Below are 21,736 nucleotides of genomic sequence, written 5' to 3'. Positions count from 1 at the left end.
CTTACTGAAGTCCATATAGATCACATCTACTGCTCTGCCCTCATCAATCTTCTTTGTTACTTCTTCAAAAAACTCAATCAAGTTTGTGAGACATGATTTCCCACGCACAAAGCCATGTTGACAATCCCTAATCAGTCCTTGCCTTTCCAAATACATGTACATCCTGTCCCTCAGGATTCCCTCCAACAACTTGCCCACCACAGAGGTCAGGCTCACCAGTCTATAGTTCCCTAGTTTGACTTTACTGCCCTTCTTAAACTGTAGCACCATGTTTGCCAACCTCCAGTCTTCTGGCACCTCACCTGTGACTATTGATGATACAAATATCTCAGCAAGAGGCCCAGAAGTCACTTTTCTGGCTTCCCCCAGAGTTCTCTGGTACACCTAATCAGGTCCTGGGGATTTATCCACCTTTTACCCGTTTCAAAACATCCAGCACTTCCTTTTCTGTAATCTGGACATTTTGCAAGATGTCACCATCTATTTCCTTACAGTCTATATCTTCCATATCCTTTTCCACAGTAATTACTGATGCAAAATATTCATTTAGTATCTTCCCCATTTTCTGTGGCTCCACACAAAGGCCGCCTTGTTGATCTTTGAGGGGCCCTATTCTCTCCCTAGTTACCCTTTTGTCCTTAATGTATCTGTAAAAACCCTTTGGATTCGCCTTAATTCTATTTGCCAAAACTATCTCATGTCCCCATTTTGCCCTCCTGATTTCCCTCTTAAGTATACTCTTACTTCCTTTATACTCTTCTAAGGATACACTCGATCTATCCTGTCTATACCTGACATATGCTTCCTTTTTTTTCTGAACCAAACCTTCAATTTCTTTAGTCATCCAGCATTCCCTATACCTACCAGCCTTCCCTTTCACCCTGACAGGTATATACTTTCTCTGGATTCTCGTTATCTCATTTCTGAAGGCTTCCCATTTTCCAGCCGTCCCTTTACCTGCGAACATCTGCCCCCAATCAGCTTTTGAAAGTTCTTGCCTAATACTGGCAAAATTGGCCTTTCTTCAGTTTAGAACTTCGACTTTTAGATCTGGTCTATCCTTTTCCATCACTGTTTTAAATCTAATAGAATTATGGTCGCTGGCCCCAAAGTGCTCCCCCACTGACACCTCAGTCACCTGCCCTGCCTTATTTCCCAAGAGTGGGTCAAGTTTTGCACCTTCTCTAGTAGGTACATCCACATACTGAATCAGAAAATTCTCTTGTACGCACTTAAGAAATTCCTCTCCATCTAAACCTTTAACACTATGGCAGTCCCAGTCGATGTTTGGAAAGTTAAAATCCCCTACCATAACCACCCTATTATTCTTACAGATAGCTGAGATCTCCTTACAAGTTTTTTTTCTCAATTTCCCTCTGACTATTTGTGGGTCTATAATACAATCCCAATAAGGTGATCATCCCTTTCTTATTTCTCAGTTCCAACCAAATAAATTCCCTGGATGTATTTCCGGGAATATCCTCCCTCAGCACAGCTGTTATACTATCCCATATCAAAAACGCCACTCCCCCTCCTCTCGTGCCTCCCTTTCTATCCTTCCTGTAGCATTTGTATCCTGGAACATTAAGCTGCCAGTCCTGCCCTTCCCTGAGCCATGTTTCCGTAATTGCTATGATATCCCAGTCCCATGTTCCTAACCATGCCCTGAGTTAATCTGCCTTCCCTGTTAGGCCCCTTGCATTGAAATAAATGCAGTTTAATCTATTAATCCTCCCTTGTCCCTGCCTGCCCTGACTGTTTGACTCACTTCTGTTCTCAACAAAGATTGATCTCTTTCCTCACTATCTCCCCGCCCCCCCCACTCCCCCACCCCCACCCCAACCCCCACCCCACATACACCTTACTAGTTTAAATCCTCCCAAACAGTTCTAGCAAATGCCCCTGACAGTGTATTAGTCCCCTTCCAATTTAGGTGCAATCTGTCCTTGTACAGGTCACTTCTACCCCAAAAGAGATTCCAATGATCCAAAAATGTGAATCCTTCTCCCATACACCAGCTCCTCAGCCATGCATTCATCTGCTCTATCCTCCTATTCCTGCCCTCACTCGCTCATAGCACTGGGAGTAATCCAGATATTACTACCCTTGAGGACCTCCTTTTTAAATTTCTGCCTAACTCTCTGTAATCTCCCTTCAGAATCTCAACCTTTTCCCTTCCTATGTCGTTGGTTCCAATGTGGACAAAGACCTCCTGCTGGCCCCTCTCTCCCGTGAGAACATTCTGCAACCTCTCTGAGACATCCTTGATCCTGGCACAAGGGAAAAAAACACACCATTCTGCCTTTTCTCTGCTGGCCACAGAAACATCTGTCTGTACCTCTGACTACAGAATCGCCTAACACAATTGATCTCTTGGAAGCCGACGTACCCCTCGTTGCATTAGATACCACACAGTCAAAGACGGAATGTAAGTCAGTGAAGGAGACACACAGACAAGGATGGAGGGACAGTCAGTGAGGGAAACAGAAACACACAATACCAGAAACTTGACTGTTCGTGCTACATTCCCCTGAGAATCCATCACCCCCTACATTTTCCAAAACAGCATACCTGTTTGAAATGGGTATATCCACAAAAGACTCCTGCCCTAGGTGCCGACCTCTCTCCCCCTTCCTGGAGTTAACCCATCTATGTGACTGTATCTGAGACTTTCCCCCCTTCCTATAACTGCCATCCACCACATACTGTTGCTGTTGCAAATTCCTCATTGCCTCTATCTGTCTCTTCAACCGATCCATTCGATCTGATAAGATTCGCATCCAACAGCATTTATGGCAGATATAATTCCCAGTTACCCTTAAACTCTCTTTAAACTCCCACATCTGACAAGAAGTACATATCACTGCAAAGGCCATTTTTGCTCCTTCACAATCTACAGACCCAGAAAATAATACTGTCTTATTCCTCTACAAACACAGCCCCAGGTTAAATAGATAGTTATGGCTTATATTTTAAGTTTAATCTAGAGACTTATCTCCAAAAACATATAATCAAGAAAGAACCCACTGTACTCACTACTGCAGCCTTTCTATTGGACAGACTTAAAAAAACAATTAACGTCTCTGATTCAATGTGAACTTCGCCCAACAGTTCCTCCAAGATTAGTTGTGAACTTCACTGTTTCTTAATGTTCCCAGACACATTCCGATGTCCAGCGACATATGAATTCAAAAACAGCAAAAGCAGTAACTGTGCAGGTTCTCTCTCTCTCTCTCTCTCCTGCACTGTCCTCACCAGTCAACGAGGGAGACAGAGACACAGTCAGAGACACAGGGACAGTCAGAGAGGGAGACAGAGACACACAGACAGAGACAGGGGGACAGTCAGCGAAGGAGACAGAGACACAGATAGAGACAGAGAAACAGACAGTGAGGGTGTTAGAGAGACACACAGAGACAGAGGGACAGTCAGTGAGGGAGACAGAGAGACATAGACAAAGACGGAATGAAAGTAGTGAAGGAGACAAGGAGGCACACAGACAAAGACAGAGGGACAGTCAGTGAGGGAAACAGAGAGACACAGACAGAGACAGAGGGACAGTCAGTGAGGGAAGCAGAGACACACAGACAGAGCCACAGGGACAGTCAAAGAGGGAGACAGAGAGACATAGAGAGAGTCAGAAAGCGAGAGCCAAGCAGAGAAGCAGAATAGACAGACAGGAAAACAAAAACAGACAGCTGAATGTGTAGAGAGACAGACAGCAAGAGATGAGGAACTAAAGGGAGACAAGGTGAGAGAGAGAGAGAGGTGGGGGGATGTAGAGAGACAGACACAGACAAAGGAGGGGAAAGACAGCAAGACAAAGTGACAGAAGGACAGAGAGAATGAGAGAGTAAGAGATAGTGTGGAAGAGAAAAATAGAGACCACATTGAACACACAAACAGAATGTAAAAGAACAAAATTGAAAAACCTAAAGAGATAATAAAATAAAGGATAGAGGCAGCGAGTGAGAAACACCATAAAGGGATGTGAGACAGAGAAATGGAGAACGACAGACGAGTGTGTGTGTAAATGATCGTCTATCTCAACACCAGAAACAAGTCCTATCCCCATTAACCTGCACACAGTGAGTTTCTGGAGATTCATCTGGTTCTTTGACTGTAACCTTTTGTCGAGGAGAACTCCACAGGATTACCAACCTCTGAGAAGCCAATTCTCCGCCTCACAGTCTGAAATGGGCCATGTCCTGTGGAATTCCATCCAGTTTTCCAAAGGGAAGCTGGAATAATTTAGCTTCTGTCTGACATCAGCGCATCATCTACAACTGTGAAAATGTTGTTACTGTGTAAGGTTTATGTTCTCATTCGGCTTCTTGGAATCTCAATCTGACAATCTCTTCAAAGCAATCCTGCTGAACAGTCGCACTGTGTTGGCTGGCCGTCTGGTCTCACTGTGTTTACTTAAGCCTCGTTTGTTGCCGTGGGTAATTCCCCACAGATTCCTTCTTCTCTTCATGTTCTGGTCACTGCCCTTTGACTGGCCGAAACATCAAAAATCAGAGCAAGCGGTGGCTATTCGGCCCATCGAGTCTGCTCCACCATTTAATACAATTGTGGCTGATCATCCAACTCAGTTCCCCCACTTCCTGCTTTCTCCCCCAGACCGTTAGGTCCCAGTGACTGTAAGAACCACGTTAAACACCTTATTGAAAACATTCAATATTCTGGCCTCAATCACTTCCTGTGGGCAGACAATTCCACAGGGTCTTCGCTGTCCATGTCTCCTCACCTCAGTCCGAAGTGTCCTACCCTGTGTCGTCAAATTGTGACCCCCCCCTTCCCCAGTCACAGAAATCCCCAGTCATCAATAATGTCCTTCCATGAGACACATAAGATAATCCGAGGGTTAGATAGGGTGGACAGTGAGAGCCTTTTTCCTTGGATGGTGATGGTCAGCACGAGGGGACATAGTTTTAAATTGAGGGGCGATAGGTATAGGACAGACGTCAGAGGTAGTTTCTTTACTCAGAGAGTAGTAGGGGAGTGGAATGATCTGCCTGCAACAGTAGTAGACTCGCCAACTTTAAGCGTATTTAAATGGTCATTGGATGGACATATGGGCGAGAATGGAATAGTGTAGGTTAGATGGGCTTCAGATTGGTTCCACAGGTCAGCACAAAATCGAGGGCTGAAGGGCCTGTATTGGGCTGAAGCATTTTATGTTCTACCTATGTTCCTGTGTTTACCCTGACCAGCCCAGTCACGATTTTACCTGTTTCAATGAAGTAACTCCCTCATTACAGAACACAATAGCATACCCTTTATTGTCATATGCACTCAAACAGAAGTGAAAAGTTCACAATGTCACTTCTAATGTCTACCCGGTCCTGGCCCCATTTAAATATGACAGGTTTCAAGGAAAAACCTCCCTCATTCTTCTGAACTCGACTGAATATAATGCGAAACGATCCAGTCCGTCTTTATAGGTGGGTCATGCCATCCCAGGGATCAGTCTGGGAAACATTCACTGCTCTCCCTCCATCAGCAGAACCTCCTTCCTCAGATAAGGAGACCCAAACTGCACCCAGTACTCCAGGGGTGGTATCAGCCAGGCCTCTGTACAATCCCAGCAAGCCAAGCCTGCTCCTTACTCCAATCCACTCACTATGAAGACCAACGTACCTTTTACCTTCTTCACCTCCTGCTGTCTCGCCATGTTTACTCTCAGCGACGGTGTACAAGGGCATCCCGGTCACATTGCAGCCTCTCCTGCTTGTCAGTCAACAGCAGTTTGTTTCTGGATCAGCCGTTCTCTCGGAGTCAGAGAGTCAGAGTCATTCAGCAAGGAAACAGACCCTTTGGTCCAACTCGTCCGTGCTGACCAGGCATCTCAAACTGGATCAGTCCTACCTGCCTGTTCCTGGTCCATATCCCTCCAAACCCTTCCTATTTATAAACCCATCCAGATGCCTTTTAAATGCTATAATTGTACCAGCCTCCACCACTTCCTCTGGCAGCTCATTCCATGCATGCACCACCTTCTGTGTGAAAAAGTTTCCCCTCAACTTCCTCCTAAATCTTTCTCCTCTCCACCGACGCCATGCATTGGGAAAAATACTTTCTCTAAGCCTTTTGTGATTTTATAAGTCAGCCCTCAGCCTCCAGGGAAAACAGCCCCAGCCTGGTCAGCCTCTCCCTCTAGCTCAAGCCCTCCAGTTCTTGCAACATCCTTGTAAATCTTTTCTCATTTAACGTTCACCCAGAGAGTGGTGCATGTGTGGAATGAGATGCCAGAGGAAGTGGTGGAGGCTGGTACAGTTACAACATTTAAAAGGCATCTGGATGGGTATATGAATAGGAAAGGGTTTGGAGGGATATTGGCCAAGTGCTAGCAAATGGGACTAGATTAGGTTCGGATATCAGCTCGGGTATGGACGAGCTGGACCGAAGGGTCTGTTTCTGTGCTGTACATATCTATGACTCTTTGACAACCTTCTGCCAGCAGGGAAACCTGAACTCTATGCAGCATTCTAAAGGTGGCCTCACAAACGGCTAGTACATCCCCAACAGTCCCAACTCCCATACTCGATGCACTGACTCATAGATGTCAAATGTTCACAATGTCACCTCTTACATTTACCCGGTCTTGGCTCCTTTCGAATATGACAGGTTTCAAGGAAATACATCCATGCAAACGCCTCCTTCACCACCCTGTCTACCCACTTTCCAGGAACAATGTACCTGCAGCTATAGGGTCTATCTGTTCAACAACATTCCCCAAGGCCCATCTACCTTGGAAGCGGGGCATGGAGGGGACTCGTCCTGGATTATTAATGAGGGTGAGATCCAATTCGATCCAGTTGGAAAGTGAACAGTCCTGACTGTGAACCATGGACACATTTCCAATTGTCTGGCAGTTCTCCTCTGGCCTTCCCAGTTACTCCAGCTGGGCCCACGGAGCCTCACCCCTATCGGTCACAGCTTCAGCTCCTTCCTTAACCAACTGGTGGGGATGGCAACCTCTGCTGTCACATCCAAGGATGCCGCTGAACCATGTGGGAAATGTGGGTCGCGCACACACACTCAGTTCGATAAACAGAAAGAGATTGTGGGCCGGGGGGTCGGAGCCAAAACAGAGAGAGAGAGAGAGAGACAGGGGAGAGAAAGATGAAGGGGTTAGAGACAAACAGGGTGTAGAAAGCGAAAGTAAAAGATAAGACAGATGTGAGGATAGACTTGCCAAAAAAGCAGAGAGAGAGTGACGGAGACGATGGAATGATGAAGATATAATGAGTGAGAAATGGAGATTGATTTACAGAGACAGAGAGAGAGAGATGGAGAGGGTTGGTGTTGAGTCAGGTTACATCATGTGTTTTACATGTTTGTGTTTGCTCACTGTATGTGGTGTGGAAGGTGGGAGGCACTTTCAGATTCAGGATGGGAGGTTATTCCACCTCCAGACCTGTAGGAGACTATGGGATCGACTGACCCGTAGCCAATGGATAGACATAATGAACAAGAGAATGACATCATGCAGAGCACACTGACCAATAGAGAGACAGCATCCAGAGCAAATTGGCCAATAGAGAGACAGCATCACAAGCACACTGACCAATAGAGAGACATCACACAGAGCACACTGACCAACAGTAAGACATCATTGTGAGCACACTGTCCAATACAGAGATACCATTCAGAACACTCTGACCAATAAAGAGACAGCATCCAGAATAGACTGACCAATAGAGACATCCTCCAGAACACAATGACAAATAGAGAGATATCATGCAGAACACACTAACCAATAGAGAACATGATTCTGAGCAGACTGACCAAAATGGAGACATCATTCCTAGCACACTGATCAATAGGGAGACATCATTCTGAGCATACTGACCAATAGGGAGACATCATTCCAACCGCACTGACCAATAGGGAAGCCTTACTCAGGCTGTGACCTGCCTGGTTCTGTGGGTGTCACTGAGCTGTGACATTGAGCCGAAGCCTCAGTGAGACTGTGGATCCCGCTCAGGGATCTCCAGGCAACATCCCGTGGAGCCCAGCATGGCAGTGCAGGGGGTTCTGGGACCGTGTCTGACAGGGATTAGCTCCAAGCTTCCTGTACTCCCTCAGGCCATTCCCTCAGTTACATACTAGCTCGCCCTACCGACACAGGGAGCCTGCTCACAATACTCCCAACCTTAATGTTTGTGGTGTAAACGTAGATGGCCAGAGGCTTCTGGTGCCTGTTGATGAAGGCGATGGCTTCCTCCATGGAGTTGATGTTGATTATGGGCAGAATTGGACCGAAAACCTCCTCCTGCATTACTGCATCTGATTCCTTTACATCCACCAGGACAGTGGGAGCTGAGAGCAGAAGATGCAGTGTCAGTGGGAGGCCGAAGGACCGGGAAAACACGCGTGGCTCACATTATTCAAAGGAGTACAGGAAAGAACATCACAAACACGGGGGGAAATGGCATGGGAATGAGGCAGGACGATGGAGGAAAAATAGGACAGGAGAGGCCATTCAGCCCAGTGAGGCTGTCCCTTCAACCAATGGAATCATGGTAGATTGAACAATCGAGGGCCATCACTCTAACCATTCCTCATTATACTGCGCACCCACTACGCACCAAATATCATTCAGTCCCTACCTTAACCATGCTTACATATTGATCATCCATTCTCCATTCTCCATTAGAGAGTTCCAACATTCAGAACCTCTGAGTAAAAAAAAAATCTCCCCCATCGTACCAAAATATCAACTGGTGATTCTACACTCCAGAAACAGGGGAAACATTTGACGGTTTTATGGCCTTTACGGGCCTAGCCAGTCGGAGGGTCAGTACAGAGGGAGTGCTGCATTGTCAGAGGGTCAGTGCTGAGGGAGTGCCGAATTGGCAGAGGGTCAATGCTGAGGGAGTGCCGAATTGGCAGAGGGTCAGTGCTGAGGGAGTGCCGAATTGTCAGAGGGTCAGTACAGAGGGAGTGCTGCATTGTCAGAGGGTCAGTGCTGAGGGAGTGCCGAATTGGCAGAGGGTCAGTGCTGAGGGAGTGCCACACTGTCGGAAAGTCAGTACAGAGGGAATGCTGAACTGTCATAGGGTCAGCACTGAGGGAGTGCTACATTGTCTGAGGGTTAGTACTGAGGGATTGCTGCACTATCAGAGGGTTATAACTGAGGGAGTGCTGCATTGTCGAAGGGTCAATACTGAGAGGATGCCACACTGTCGGAGAGTCAGTGCTGAGGGAGAGACAACTGTCAGAGGGTCAGTACTGAGGGAGTGCTGCATTAATGGAGAGTCAGTACTGAGGGAGAGCTGCACATTGGAGGGTCAGTAATGACGGACGGCCGCATTGTTGGAGAGTCAGTACTGAAGCAGTGTTGCACTGTCGGAGAGTCAGCACTGAGCGAATGCCACACTGTCAGAGGATCAGCACTGTGGGAGTGCTGCACTGTCGGAAAGTCAGTACTCAGGGAGTGCCACACTGTCGGGGAGTCTACTGACGGAGTGCTGCATCATTGGAGAGTCAGTACTGAGGGAGAGCTACACTGTCGGAGGATCAGTGCTAAGGGAGTTTTTTCCTCGGTTCTCTGACACTGGAGCTTTCTTGGTGAAGCTGCCAGCACAGTCGTCACTGTTCATGTCATCACAGGCAAAAAAGAGCAACAGTTACAGCCATCACATGGCAAGATGAACGAGGGCTGGGATCGAGGACACCTGTAGCTGTTTAAAAAGGAGGAAGACTGACTGGGACAGGGACACAGTATTTGAATCAGTGACTCTGTAATCCTGACTGGGACATGGACACAGTTTATAATTCACTAACTCAGTAGTACTGACTGGGACAGGGACGCAGTATTTAAAACACTAACTCAGTAATACTGAGTGGAACTGGGGCATAGTATTAAATTCACTGCTTCAGTAAAGCCGACTGAGACAGGGACACGGTATTTAATTCACTGACACATTATTACTAACAGGGAAATGGTATTGAATTGATTGACAGAGTAATACTGAATGGGACATGCACACAGTTTATAATTCTCTTGCTCAGTAATATTGACAGGGACAGGAGCACCGTATCTAAAACACTGACTGAGTAATACTGACTGGGACAGGGCACAGTATTTAATTCATTGACTCGGTAATAGTGATTGGGACACAGGCACAGTGTTTAGTTCACGGACTCAGTAACAATGACACGGGCAGGGGCACTGAAGTTAATTCACTGACTCAGTACTACAAACTGGGACACGGACACAAATTATACTTCACTGACTTAGTAATACTGACTGGAACAGGGTCACAGTATTTAATTCACTAATTCAGTAATACTGACAGGGACAGGACACAGTAGTTAATACACAGACTCAGTAATACTGACTGGGACAGAGACCAGTATTTAACTCACGAACTCAGTAATACTGACTGGGACAGGGACACAGTATTCAATACACTAACTCAGTAATACTGACTGGGACAGAGACACAGTATTTAATACACTGAATCCATAATACTGACTGGGACTGGGACACAGTATTTAATACACTGACTCAGTACTACTGACTGGGACAGAGACACAGTATTTAATACACTGACTCCATAATACTGACTGGGACTGGGACACAGTATTTAATACACTGACTCAGTAATACTGACTGGGACAGAGACACAGTATTTAATACACTGACTCCATAATACTGACTGGGACAGGACACGGTATTTAATACACTGACACAGCAATACTGACCGGGACAGGGACACAGTATTTAATACACTAACTCAGTAATACTGACTGGGACAGAGACACAGTATTTAATACACTGACTCAGTAATACTGACTGGGACTGGGACACAGTATTTAATACACTGACTCCATAACACTGACTGGGACTGGGACACAGTATTTAATACACTGACTCCATAATACTGACTGGGACTGGGACACAGTATTTAATGCACTGACTCAGTAATACTGACTGGGACAGAGACACAGTATTTAATACACTGACTCAGTAATACTGACTGGGACAGAGACACAGTATTTAATACACTGACTCCATAATACTGACTGGGACAGGACACGGTATTTAATACACTGACACAGCAATACTGACTGGGACAGGGACACAGTATTTAATACACTAACTCAGTAATACTGACTGGGACAGAGACACAGTATTTAATACACTGACTCAGTAATACTGACTGGGACTGGGACACAGTATTTAATACACTGACTCCATAACACTGACTGGGACTGGGACACAATATTTAATACACTGACTCCATAATACTGACTGGGACTGGGACACAGTATTTAATACACTGACTCAGTAATACTGACTGGGACAGAGACACAGTATTTAATACACTGACTCCATAATACTGACTGGGACAGGACACGGTATTTAATACACTGACACAGCAATACTGACTGGGACAGGGCACAGTATTTAATTCACTGACTCAGTATTACTGACTGGGACAGGGACACAGTATTTAATACACTAACTCAGTAATACTGACTGGGACAGGGACACAGTATTTAATACACTAACTCAGTAATACTGACTGGGACAGAGACACAGTATTTAATACACTGACTCCATAATACTGACTGGGACAGAGACACAGTATTTAATACACTGACTCAGTTATTCTGACTGGGACAGGACACCATATTTAATATACTGACTTAGTAATACTGACTGGGGCAGAGACACAGTATTTAATGCACTGACTCAGTAATACTGACTGGGACAGGAACATCGTATTCAAATCACTGAATCGGTAACACTGACTGGAACATGGACAGAGTTTAAAATTCACTGACTGAGTAATACTGACTGGGACAGGGACACAGTATTTAAATCGCTGACTCTGTAATACTAACTAGGACATAGACACAGCAGTTAATTCACTGACTCAGTGATACTAACAGGGGCAGGTACGCAGTATTGAATATACTGACTCTGTCATACTGACTGGGACACAGACACACTATTTAATTCACTAACTCGATAATACTGAGTTGGACAGGTACACAATAATTAATGCACTGACTCAGTAATACTGCCTGGAACATGGACACAGTATTTACTTCACTGACTCAGTAATACTGACTGGGACAGGGATACAGTATTTAATTCACTGATTCAATAATACAGACTGGGACAGGGACACGGAATTTACTTCACTGACACAATATTACTAACAGGGACAAGGACATGGTATTGAATTGATTGACAGAGTAATACTGACTGGGACAAGGAAACAGTATTTAACACATTGACTCAGTAATGCTGACTGGAACTGGGACACAGTATTTAATTCACTGACTCAGTAATACTGACTGGGACAGGGATACAGTATTTAATTGACTGATTCAATAATACAGACTGGGACAGGGACACGGAATTTACTTCACTGACACAGTATTACTAACAGAGACAGGGACATGGTATTGAATTGATTGACAGAGTAATACTGACTTGGACAAGGAAACAGTATTTAATTCACTGACTCAGTAATACTGACTTGGACATGGACGCAGTATTTAACTCAATAACTCAGTATTACTGACTGGGACAGGAGCACTGTATGTAATACACTAACACAGTAATACTGACTGGGACAGAGCACAGTATTTAATTCACTAACTCAGTCATTCTGATTGGGACACAGACACAGTGTTTAATTCACTGACTCAGTAATAATGTCTGGGGCAGGGACACAGTAGCTAATTCACTGACTCAGTACTACAAACTACGACACGGACACAAATTATACTTCACTGACTCAGTAATACTGACGGGGACAGGGACACAGTATTTAATTCACTAACTCAGTCATACTGACTGGGACAGGGACACAGTATTTAACTCACTAACTCAGTCATACTGACTGGGAGAGGGACACAATATTTAAATCACTGATTCAGTACTACAAACTTGGACATGGACACAAATTATACTTCACTGAATCAGTAATACTGACTGCAACAGGGGCACAGTATTTAATTCCCTGACTCATTCATACAAACCTGGACAGAGACACTGTATTTAATTCACTAATTCAGTAATACTGACTGGGACATGGACACACAATTTCATTCACTAACTCAGTAATGCTGAGTGGGACAGGTACACAATAATTAATGCACTGATTCAGTTATACTGCCTAGAACATGGACACAGTATTCAACTCACTGACTCAGTAATACTGACTGGGACTTGGACACAGTATTGAACTCACTAACTCATTCATACAGACAGGGACAGGGACATGGTACTTAATTTACTGACACAATATTACTAACAGGGACAGGGACATGCTATTGAATTGATTGACAGAGTATAACTGACTTGGACAGGGACACAGCATTTAATTCACTGACTCAGTAATACTGAATGGGACAGGGAAACAGTATTTAACTCACAAACCCAGTAATACTGACTGGGACAGGGACACAGTATTTAATACGCTGACTTCGTAATACTGACTGGGGCAGAGACACAGTATTTAATTCACTGACTCCATAATACTGACTGGGACAGGAACATTGTATTCAAATCACTGAATCGGTAACACTGACTGGAACATGGACAGAGTTTAAAATTCACTGACTGAGTAAAACTGACTGGGACAGGGACACAGTATTTAATACACTGACTCAGTAATACTGATTGGGACAGGGACACAGTATTTAATACACTGACTCAGTAATACTGACTGGGACTGGGACACAGTATTTAACTCATTCATTACAGACAGGGACAGGGACATGGTATTTAATTCACTGACACAATATTACGAACAGGGACAGGGACATGGTATTGAATTGATTGACAGAGTAATACTGACTTGGACATGGATACAGCATTAAATTCACTGACTCAGTAATACTGACTGGGACAGGGACACAGTATTTAATACACTGACTCAGTAATGATGACTGGAACAGGGACACAGTATTTAAATCACTGACTCTGTAATACTGATGGGGACATGCACACAGTTTATAATTCACTTACTCAGTAATACTGACTGGGACAGGGCACAGTATTTAATTCACTGACTCAGAAATACTGACTGGGACAGGACACATTATTTAATTTACTGACTCAGTAATACAGAGAGGGACAGCGACATAGTATTTAATTCACTGACTCAGTAATACTTACTGGAATAGGGACACAGTATTTAAATCACTGACTCTGTAATACTGACGGGGACATGGACCCAGTTTATAATTCACTGACTCAGCTGGGAAAGCGATACAGTATTTAACTCACTAATTTAGTAATGCTGACTGGAACAGGGACACAGTATTTAATACACTGACTCTGTCATACTGGCTGGGACAGGGACACACTATTTAATTCACTAACTCATTCATACTGACTGGGACAGGGACACAGTATTTAATACACTAACTCAGTAATACTGACTGGGAAAACGTCACTGTATTTAATACAATGACACAGTAATACTGACTGGGACAGACACACAGTGTTTAATTCACTGCTTCAGTAATAATGACACGGGCAGGGGCACTGTAGTTAATTCACTGGGACACGGACACAAATTATACTTAACTGACTTAGAAATACTGAGTGGAACAGGGGCACAGTATTTAATTCACTCACTCAGTAATACTGACTGGGACATGGACACAGTATTTAATACACTGACTCAGTAATACTGACTGGGACATGGACACAGTATTTAACTCACAAACTCAGTAATACTGACTGGGACTGGGACACAGTATTTAATACACAGACTTCGTAATACTGACTGGGGCAGAGACACAGTATTTAATGCACTGACTCAGTAATAAAGACTGGGACAGGGACACAGTGTTTAATTCATTGACTCAGTAATACCTGACTGGGACAGGACACAGTATTTAATTCACTGACTCAGTAATACTGACTGGGACAGGGACACAGTATTTAACTCACTAACTCATTAATACTGACTGGGACAGGGACACAGCATTTAACTCACTAACTCATTCATACAGACAGGGACAGGGACATGGTATTTAATTCACTGACACAGCAGTACGAACAGGGACAGGGACATGGTATTGAATTGATTGACAGAGTAATACTGACTTGGACATGGACACAGCATTTAATTCACTGACTCAGTTATACTGACTGGGACAGGAGCACTGTAATTAATACACTGACTCAGTAACACTGACTGGGACATGGACACAGCATTTAATGCACTGACTCAGTAATACTGCCTGGAACATGGACACAGTATTTACTTCACTGACTCAGTAATACTGACTGGGACAGGGATACAGTATTTAATTCACTAACTCATTAATACTGACTGGGACAGGGACACAGCATTTAACTCACTAACTCATTCATACAGACAGGGACAGGGACATGGTATTTAATTCACTGACACAGCAGTACGAACAGGGACAGGGACATGGTATTGAATTGATTGACAGAGTAATACTGACTTGGACATGGACACAGCATTTAATTCACTGACTCAGTTATACTGACTGGGACAGGAGCACTGTAATTAATACACTGACTCAGTAATACTGACTGGGACAGGACACAGTATTTAATTCACTGACTCAGTAATACTGACTGGGACATGGACACAGCATTTAATTCACTGACTCAGTAATACTGACTGGGACAGGACACAGTATTTAATTCACTGACTCAGTTATACTGACTGGGACATGGACACAATATTTAAATCACTGATTCAGTACTACAAACTTGGACATGGACACAAATTATACTTCACTGAATTAGTAATACAGACTGGAACAGGGGCGCAGTATTTAATTCCCTGACTCATTCATACAAACTTGGACAGAGACATTATATTTAATTCACTAATTCAGTAATACAGACTGGGACAGAAACACAGTGTTTAATTCACTGACTCAGTAATACCTGACTGGGGCAGAGACACAGTATTTAATTCACTGACTCAGTAATACTGACTGGGACAGAGCACAGTATTTAATACACTGACTCAGTAATACTGACATGGACTGGGACACAGCATTTAATTCACTGAGTCAGAAATACTGACCTGGACATGGACACACAATGTAACTCACTGACTCAGTAATGCTGAGTGGGACAGGTACACAATAATTAATGCACTGATTCAGTAATACTGCCGGGAACATGGACACAGTGTTTAATTCACTGACTCAGTAATACTGACTGGGGCAGTGACACAGTATTTATCTCACTAACTCAGTAATACTGACTGGGACAGGACACGGTATTTAATTCACTGACTCAGTAATACTGATTGGGACCGGACACAGTAGTTAATTCACTGCCTCTGTAATACTGACTGGAACAGGGACCCAGTATTTAATTCACTCACTCAGTAATACTGACTGGGACTGGGGCACAGTATTTAACTCACAAACTCAGTAATACTGACTAGGACAAGAACACAGTATTTAACTCACTAACTCAGTAATACTGGCTGGGACAGGGACACAGTATTGAATACACTGACTCAGTAATACTGACGGGGACAGGAACACCGTATTTAACTCACTAACTCAGTAATACTGACTGGGACAGGGACACAGTATTGAATACACTAACTCAGTAATACTGAAAGGGACAGGGACACAGTACTTAACTCACTAACTCAGTAATACTGACTGGGACAGGGACACAGCATTTAATTCACTCACTCAGTATTACTGACTGGGACAGGACACAGTAGTTAATGCACTGACTCAGTAATACTGATTGGGACTGGGGCGCAGTATTTAATTCACAAACACAGTAATACTGACTGGGACAGGAACACAGTATTTAATACACTGACTCAGTAATACTGACTGGGACTCGGACACAGTATTTAACTCACGAACTCAGTAAACCTGACTGGGACAGGGACACAGTATTTAATACACTGACTCAGTAATACTGACTGGGGCAGACATACAGTATTTAATGCACTGACTCACTAATACTGACTGTGGCAGAGACACAGTATTTAATTCACTGACTCAGTAATACTGACTGGGACTGGGACACAGTATTTAACTCACTGACTCAGTTATAGTGACTGGGGCACAGACACAGTATTTAATACACTTAATCAGAAATACTGATTGGGACAGGACACAGTATTTAATGCACTGACTCAGTAATACTGACTGGGACAGGGACACCGTATTTAATTCACTGACTCAGGAATACGAACAGGGACAGGGACAGGGACATGGTATTGAATTGATTGACAGAGTAATACTGACTTGGACATGGACACAGCATTTAATTCACTGACTCAGTAATACTGACTGGGACAGGGATACGGTATTTAATTCACTGACTCAGTATTACTAACAGAGACAGGGACATGGTATTAAATTGATGGACAGAGTAATACTGACTTGGACATGGACACCGCATTTAATTCACTGACTCAGTTATACTGACTGGGACAGGACACAGTATTGAATACACTAACTCAGTAATACTGAAAGGGACAGGGACACAGTATTGAATACACTAACTCAGTAATACTGACTGGGACAGGAACACCGTATTTAACTCACTAACTCAGTAATACTGACTGGGACAGGGACACAGTATTGAATACACTAACTCAGTAATACTGACTGGGACAGGAACACCGTATTTAATACACTGACTCAGTAATACTGACTGGGACAGGAACACCGTATTTAATACACTGACTCAGTAATACTGGCTGGGACAGGAACACCGTATTTAATACACTGACACAGTTGTACTGACAGGGACTGAGCACAGTATATAATTCACTGACTCAGTAATACTGACTGGGATAGGGACACAGTATTTAACTCACTAACTCAGTAATACTGACTGGGACAGGGACACAGTATTTAATTCACTGACTCAGTAATACTGACTGGGACAGGGACACAGTATTTAACTCACTAACTCAGTAATACTGACTGGGACAGGGACACAGTATTGAATACACTAACTCAGTAATACTGACTGGGACAGGAACACCGTATTTAATACACTGACTCAGTAATACTGACTGGGACAGGGACACAGTATTTAACTCACTAACTCAGTAATACTGACTGGGACAGGGACACAGTATTTAATTCACTGACTCAGTAATACTGACTGGGACAGGGACACAGTATTTAACTCACTAACTCAGTAATACTGACTGGGACAGGGACACAGTATTTAAATCACTGATTCAGTACTACAAACTTGGACATGGACACAAATTATACTTCACTGAATCAGTAATACTGGCTGGAACAGGGGCGCAGTATTTAATTCCCTGACTCATTCATACAAACTTGGGCAGAGACACTGTATTTAATTCACTAATTCAGGAATACAGACTGGGACAGGGACACGGTGTTTAATTCACTGACTCAGTAATACCTGACTGGGGCAGAGACGCAGTATTTAATTCACTGACTCAGTAATACTGACTTGGACATGGATGCAGTATTTAACTCAATAACGTAGTAATACTGACTGGGACAGGGACACAGTATATAATACACTGAGTCAGTAATACTGACTGGGACAGGGACACAGTATTTCATACACTGACTTAGTAATACTGACTGGGACATGGACACACAACGTAACTCACTGACTCAGTAATGCTGAGTGGGACAGGTACACAATAATTAATGCACTGATTCAGTAATACTGCCTAGAACATGGAGACCGTGTTTAATTCACTGAGTCAGTAATACTGACGGGGACAGGACACAATATTTAATTCACTGACTCAGTTATACTGACTGGGACAGGGCACAGTTTTAATTCACTGACTCAGTAATACAGACTGGAACAGGGACCCAGTATTTAATTCACTCACTCAGTAATACTGACTGGGACAGGGACACAGCATTTAATTCACTCACTCAGTATTACTGACTGGGACAGGACACAGTAGTTAATGCACTGACTCAGTAATACTGATTGGGACTGGGGCGCAGTATTTAATTCACAAACTCAGTAATACTGACTGGGACAGGAACACAGTATTTAATACACTGACTCAGTAATACTGACTGGGACTCGGACACAGTATTTAACTCACTGACTCAGTAATGCTGAGTGGGACAGGTACACAATAATTAATGCACTGATTCAGTAATACTGCCGGGAACATGGACACAGTGTTTAATTCACTGACTCAGTAATACTGACTGGGGCAGTGACACAGTATTTAACTCACTAACTCAGTAATACTGACTGGGACAGGACACGGTATTTAATTCACTGACTCAGTAATACTGGCTGGGACAGGAACACCGTATTTAATACACTGACACAGTTGTACTGACTGGGACTCGGACACAGTATTTAACTCACTGACTCAGTAATGCTGAGTGGGACAGGTACACAATAATTAATGCACTGATTCAGTAATACTGCCGGGAACATGGACACAGTGTTTAATTCACTGACTCAGTAATACTGACTGGGATAGGGACACAGTATTTAACTCACTAACTCAGTAATACTGACTGGGACAGGGACACAGTATTGAATACACTAACTCAGTAATACTGACTGGGACAGGAACACCGTATTTAATACACTGACTCAGTAATACTGACTGGGACAGGGACACAGTATTTAACTCACTAACTCAGTAATACTGACTGGGACAGGGACACAGTATTTAATTCACTGACTCAGTAATACTGACTGGGACAGGGACACAGTATTTAACTCACTAACTCAGTAATACTGACTGGGACAGGGACACAGTATTTAAATCACTGATTCAGTACTACAAACTTGGACATGGACACAAATTATACTTCACTGAATCAGTAATACTGGCTGGAACAGGGGCGCAGTATTTAATTCCCTGACTCATTCATACAAACTTGGGCAGAGACACTGTATTTAATTCACTAATTCAGGAATACAGACTGGGACAGGGACACGGCATTTAATGCACTGACTCAGTAATACTGACTGGGGCAGGGACAGAGTATTTAATACACTGACTCAGTAATACTGACTGGGGCAGACATACAGTATTTAATGCACTGACTCACTAATACTGACTGTGGCAGAGACACAGTATTTAATTCACTGACTCAGTAATACTGACTGGGACTGGGACACAGTATTTAACTCACTGACTCAGTTATAGTGACTGGGGCACAGACACAGTATTTAATACACTTAATCAGAAATACTGATTGGGACAGGACATCGTAGTTAATTCACTGACTCTGTAATACTGACTGGGACATGGACACAGTATTTAACTCACTGACTCAGTTATTCTGACTGGGACAGGACACGGTATTTAATTCACTGACTCAGTAATACTGATTGGGACAGGACATAGTAGTTAATTCACTGACTCTGTAATACTTACTGGAACAGGGACCCAGTATTTAATTCACTCACTCAATAATGCTGACGGAGACTGGGGCACAGTATTTAACTCACAAACTCATTCATACAGACAGGGACATGGACATGGTATTTAATTCACTGACACAGCAGTACGAACAGGGACAGGGACATGGTATTGAATTGATTGACAGAGTAATACTGACTTGGACATGGACACAGCATTTAATTCACTGACTCAGTTATACTGACTGGGACATGAGCACTGTATTTAATACACTGACTCAGTAATACTGACTGGGACATGGACACAGCATTTAATGCACTGACTCAGTAATACTGCCTGGAACATGGACACAGTATTTACTTCACTGACTCAGTAATACTGACTGGGACAGGGGTACAGTATTTAATTCACTGATTCAATAATACAGACTGGGACAGGGACACGGAATTTACTTCACTGACACAATATTACTAACAGGGACAAGGACATGGTATTGAATTGATTGACAGAGTAATACTGACTGGGACAAGGAAACAGTATTTAACACATTGACTCAGTAATACTGACTGGAACTGGGACACAGTATTTAATTCACTGACTCAGTAATACTGACTGGGACATGGACGCAGTATTTAACTCAATAACTCAGTAATACTGACTGGGACAGGAGCACTGTATGTAATACACTAACACAGTAATACTGACTGGGACAGGGCACAGTATTTAATTCACTGACTCAGTAATACTGACTGGGACACAGACACAGTGTTTAATTCACTGCTGCAGTAATAATGTCACAGGCAGGGGCACTGTAGTTAATTCACTGGGACACGGACACAAATTATACTTCACTGACTTAGAAATACTGAGTGGAACAGGGACACAGTATTTAATTCACTCACTCAGTAATACTGACTGGGACAGGAACATCGTATTCAAATCACTGAATCGGTAACACTGACTGGAACATGGACAGAGTTTAAAATTCACTGACTGAGTAATACTGACTGGGACAGGGACACAGTATTTAATACACGGACACAGTGATACTGACTGGGACAGGGACACAGTATTTAAATCGCTGTCTCTGTAATACTAACTAGGACATAGACACAGCAGTTAATTCACTGACTCAGTGATACCAACAGGGGCAGGTACGCAGTATTGAATACACTGACTCTGTCATACTGACTGGGACACAGACACACTATTTAATTCACTAACTCGATAATACTGAGTGGGACAGGTACACAATAATTAATGCACTGACTCAGTAATACTGACTGGGGCAGAGACACAGTATTTTACACTTCACTGATTCAGTATTACTGACTGGGACAGGGACACAGTATTTAATTCACTGATTCAATAATACA

At 43.5% G+C, this 21,736-nt stretch overlaps 1 protein-coding gene across 2 annotated transcripts in view; it reads right to left on the bottom strand.

Annotated features, from left to right (window-relative positions):
• Positions 1-21,736, bottom strand: part of LOC140475957 (aldehyde dehydrogenase family 3 member B1-like) — a 175,387-nt gene that overhangs the window by 4,258 nt on the left and 149,393 nt on the right. For both annotated transcript variants that reach the window (XM_072567872.1, XM_072567873.1), the window contains one exon: positions 8,162-8,328. In XM_072567872.1, the coding sequence (XP_072423973.1) occupies positions 8,162-8,328 (167 nt within the window). The remainder of the gene's footprint in view (positions 1-8,161; positions 8,329-21,736) is intronic.

Source organism: Chiloscyllium punctatum, chromosome 4, assembly GCF_047496795.1.
Source record: "Chiloscyllium punctatum isolate Juve2018m chromosome 4, sChiPun1.3, whole genome shotgun sequence".
Taxonomy (NCBI): Eukaryota; Metazoa; Chordata; class Chondrichthyes; order Orectolobiformes; family Hemiscylliidae; genus Chiloscyllium; species Chiloscyllium punctatum.
The sequence above is the reverse complement of the archived record's forward strand: the minus strand, read 5'-3'. Positions and strand labels throughout refer to the sequence as shown.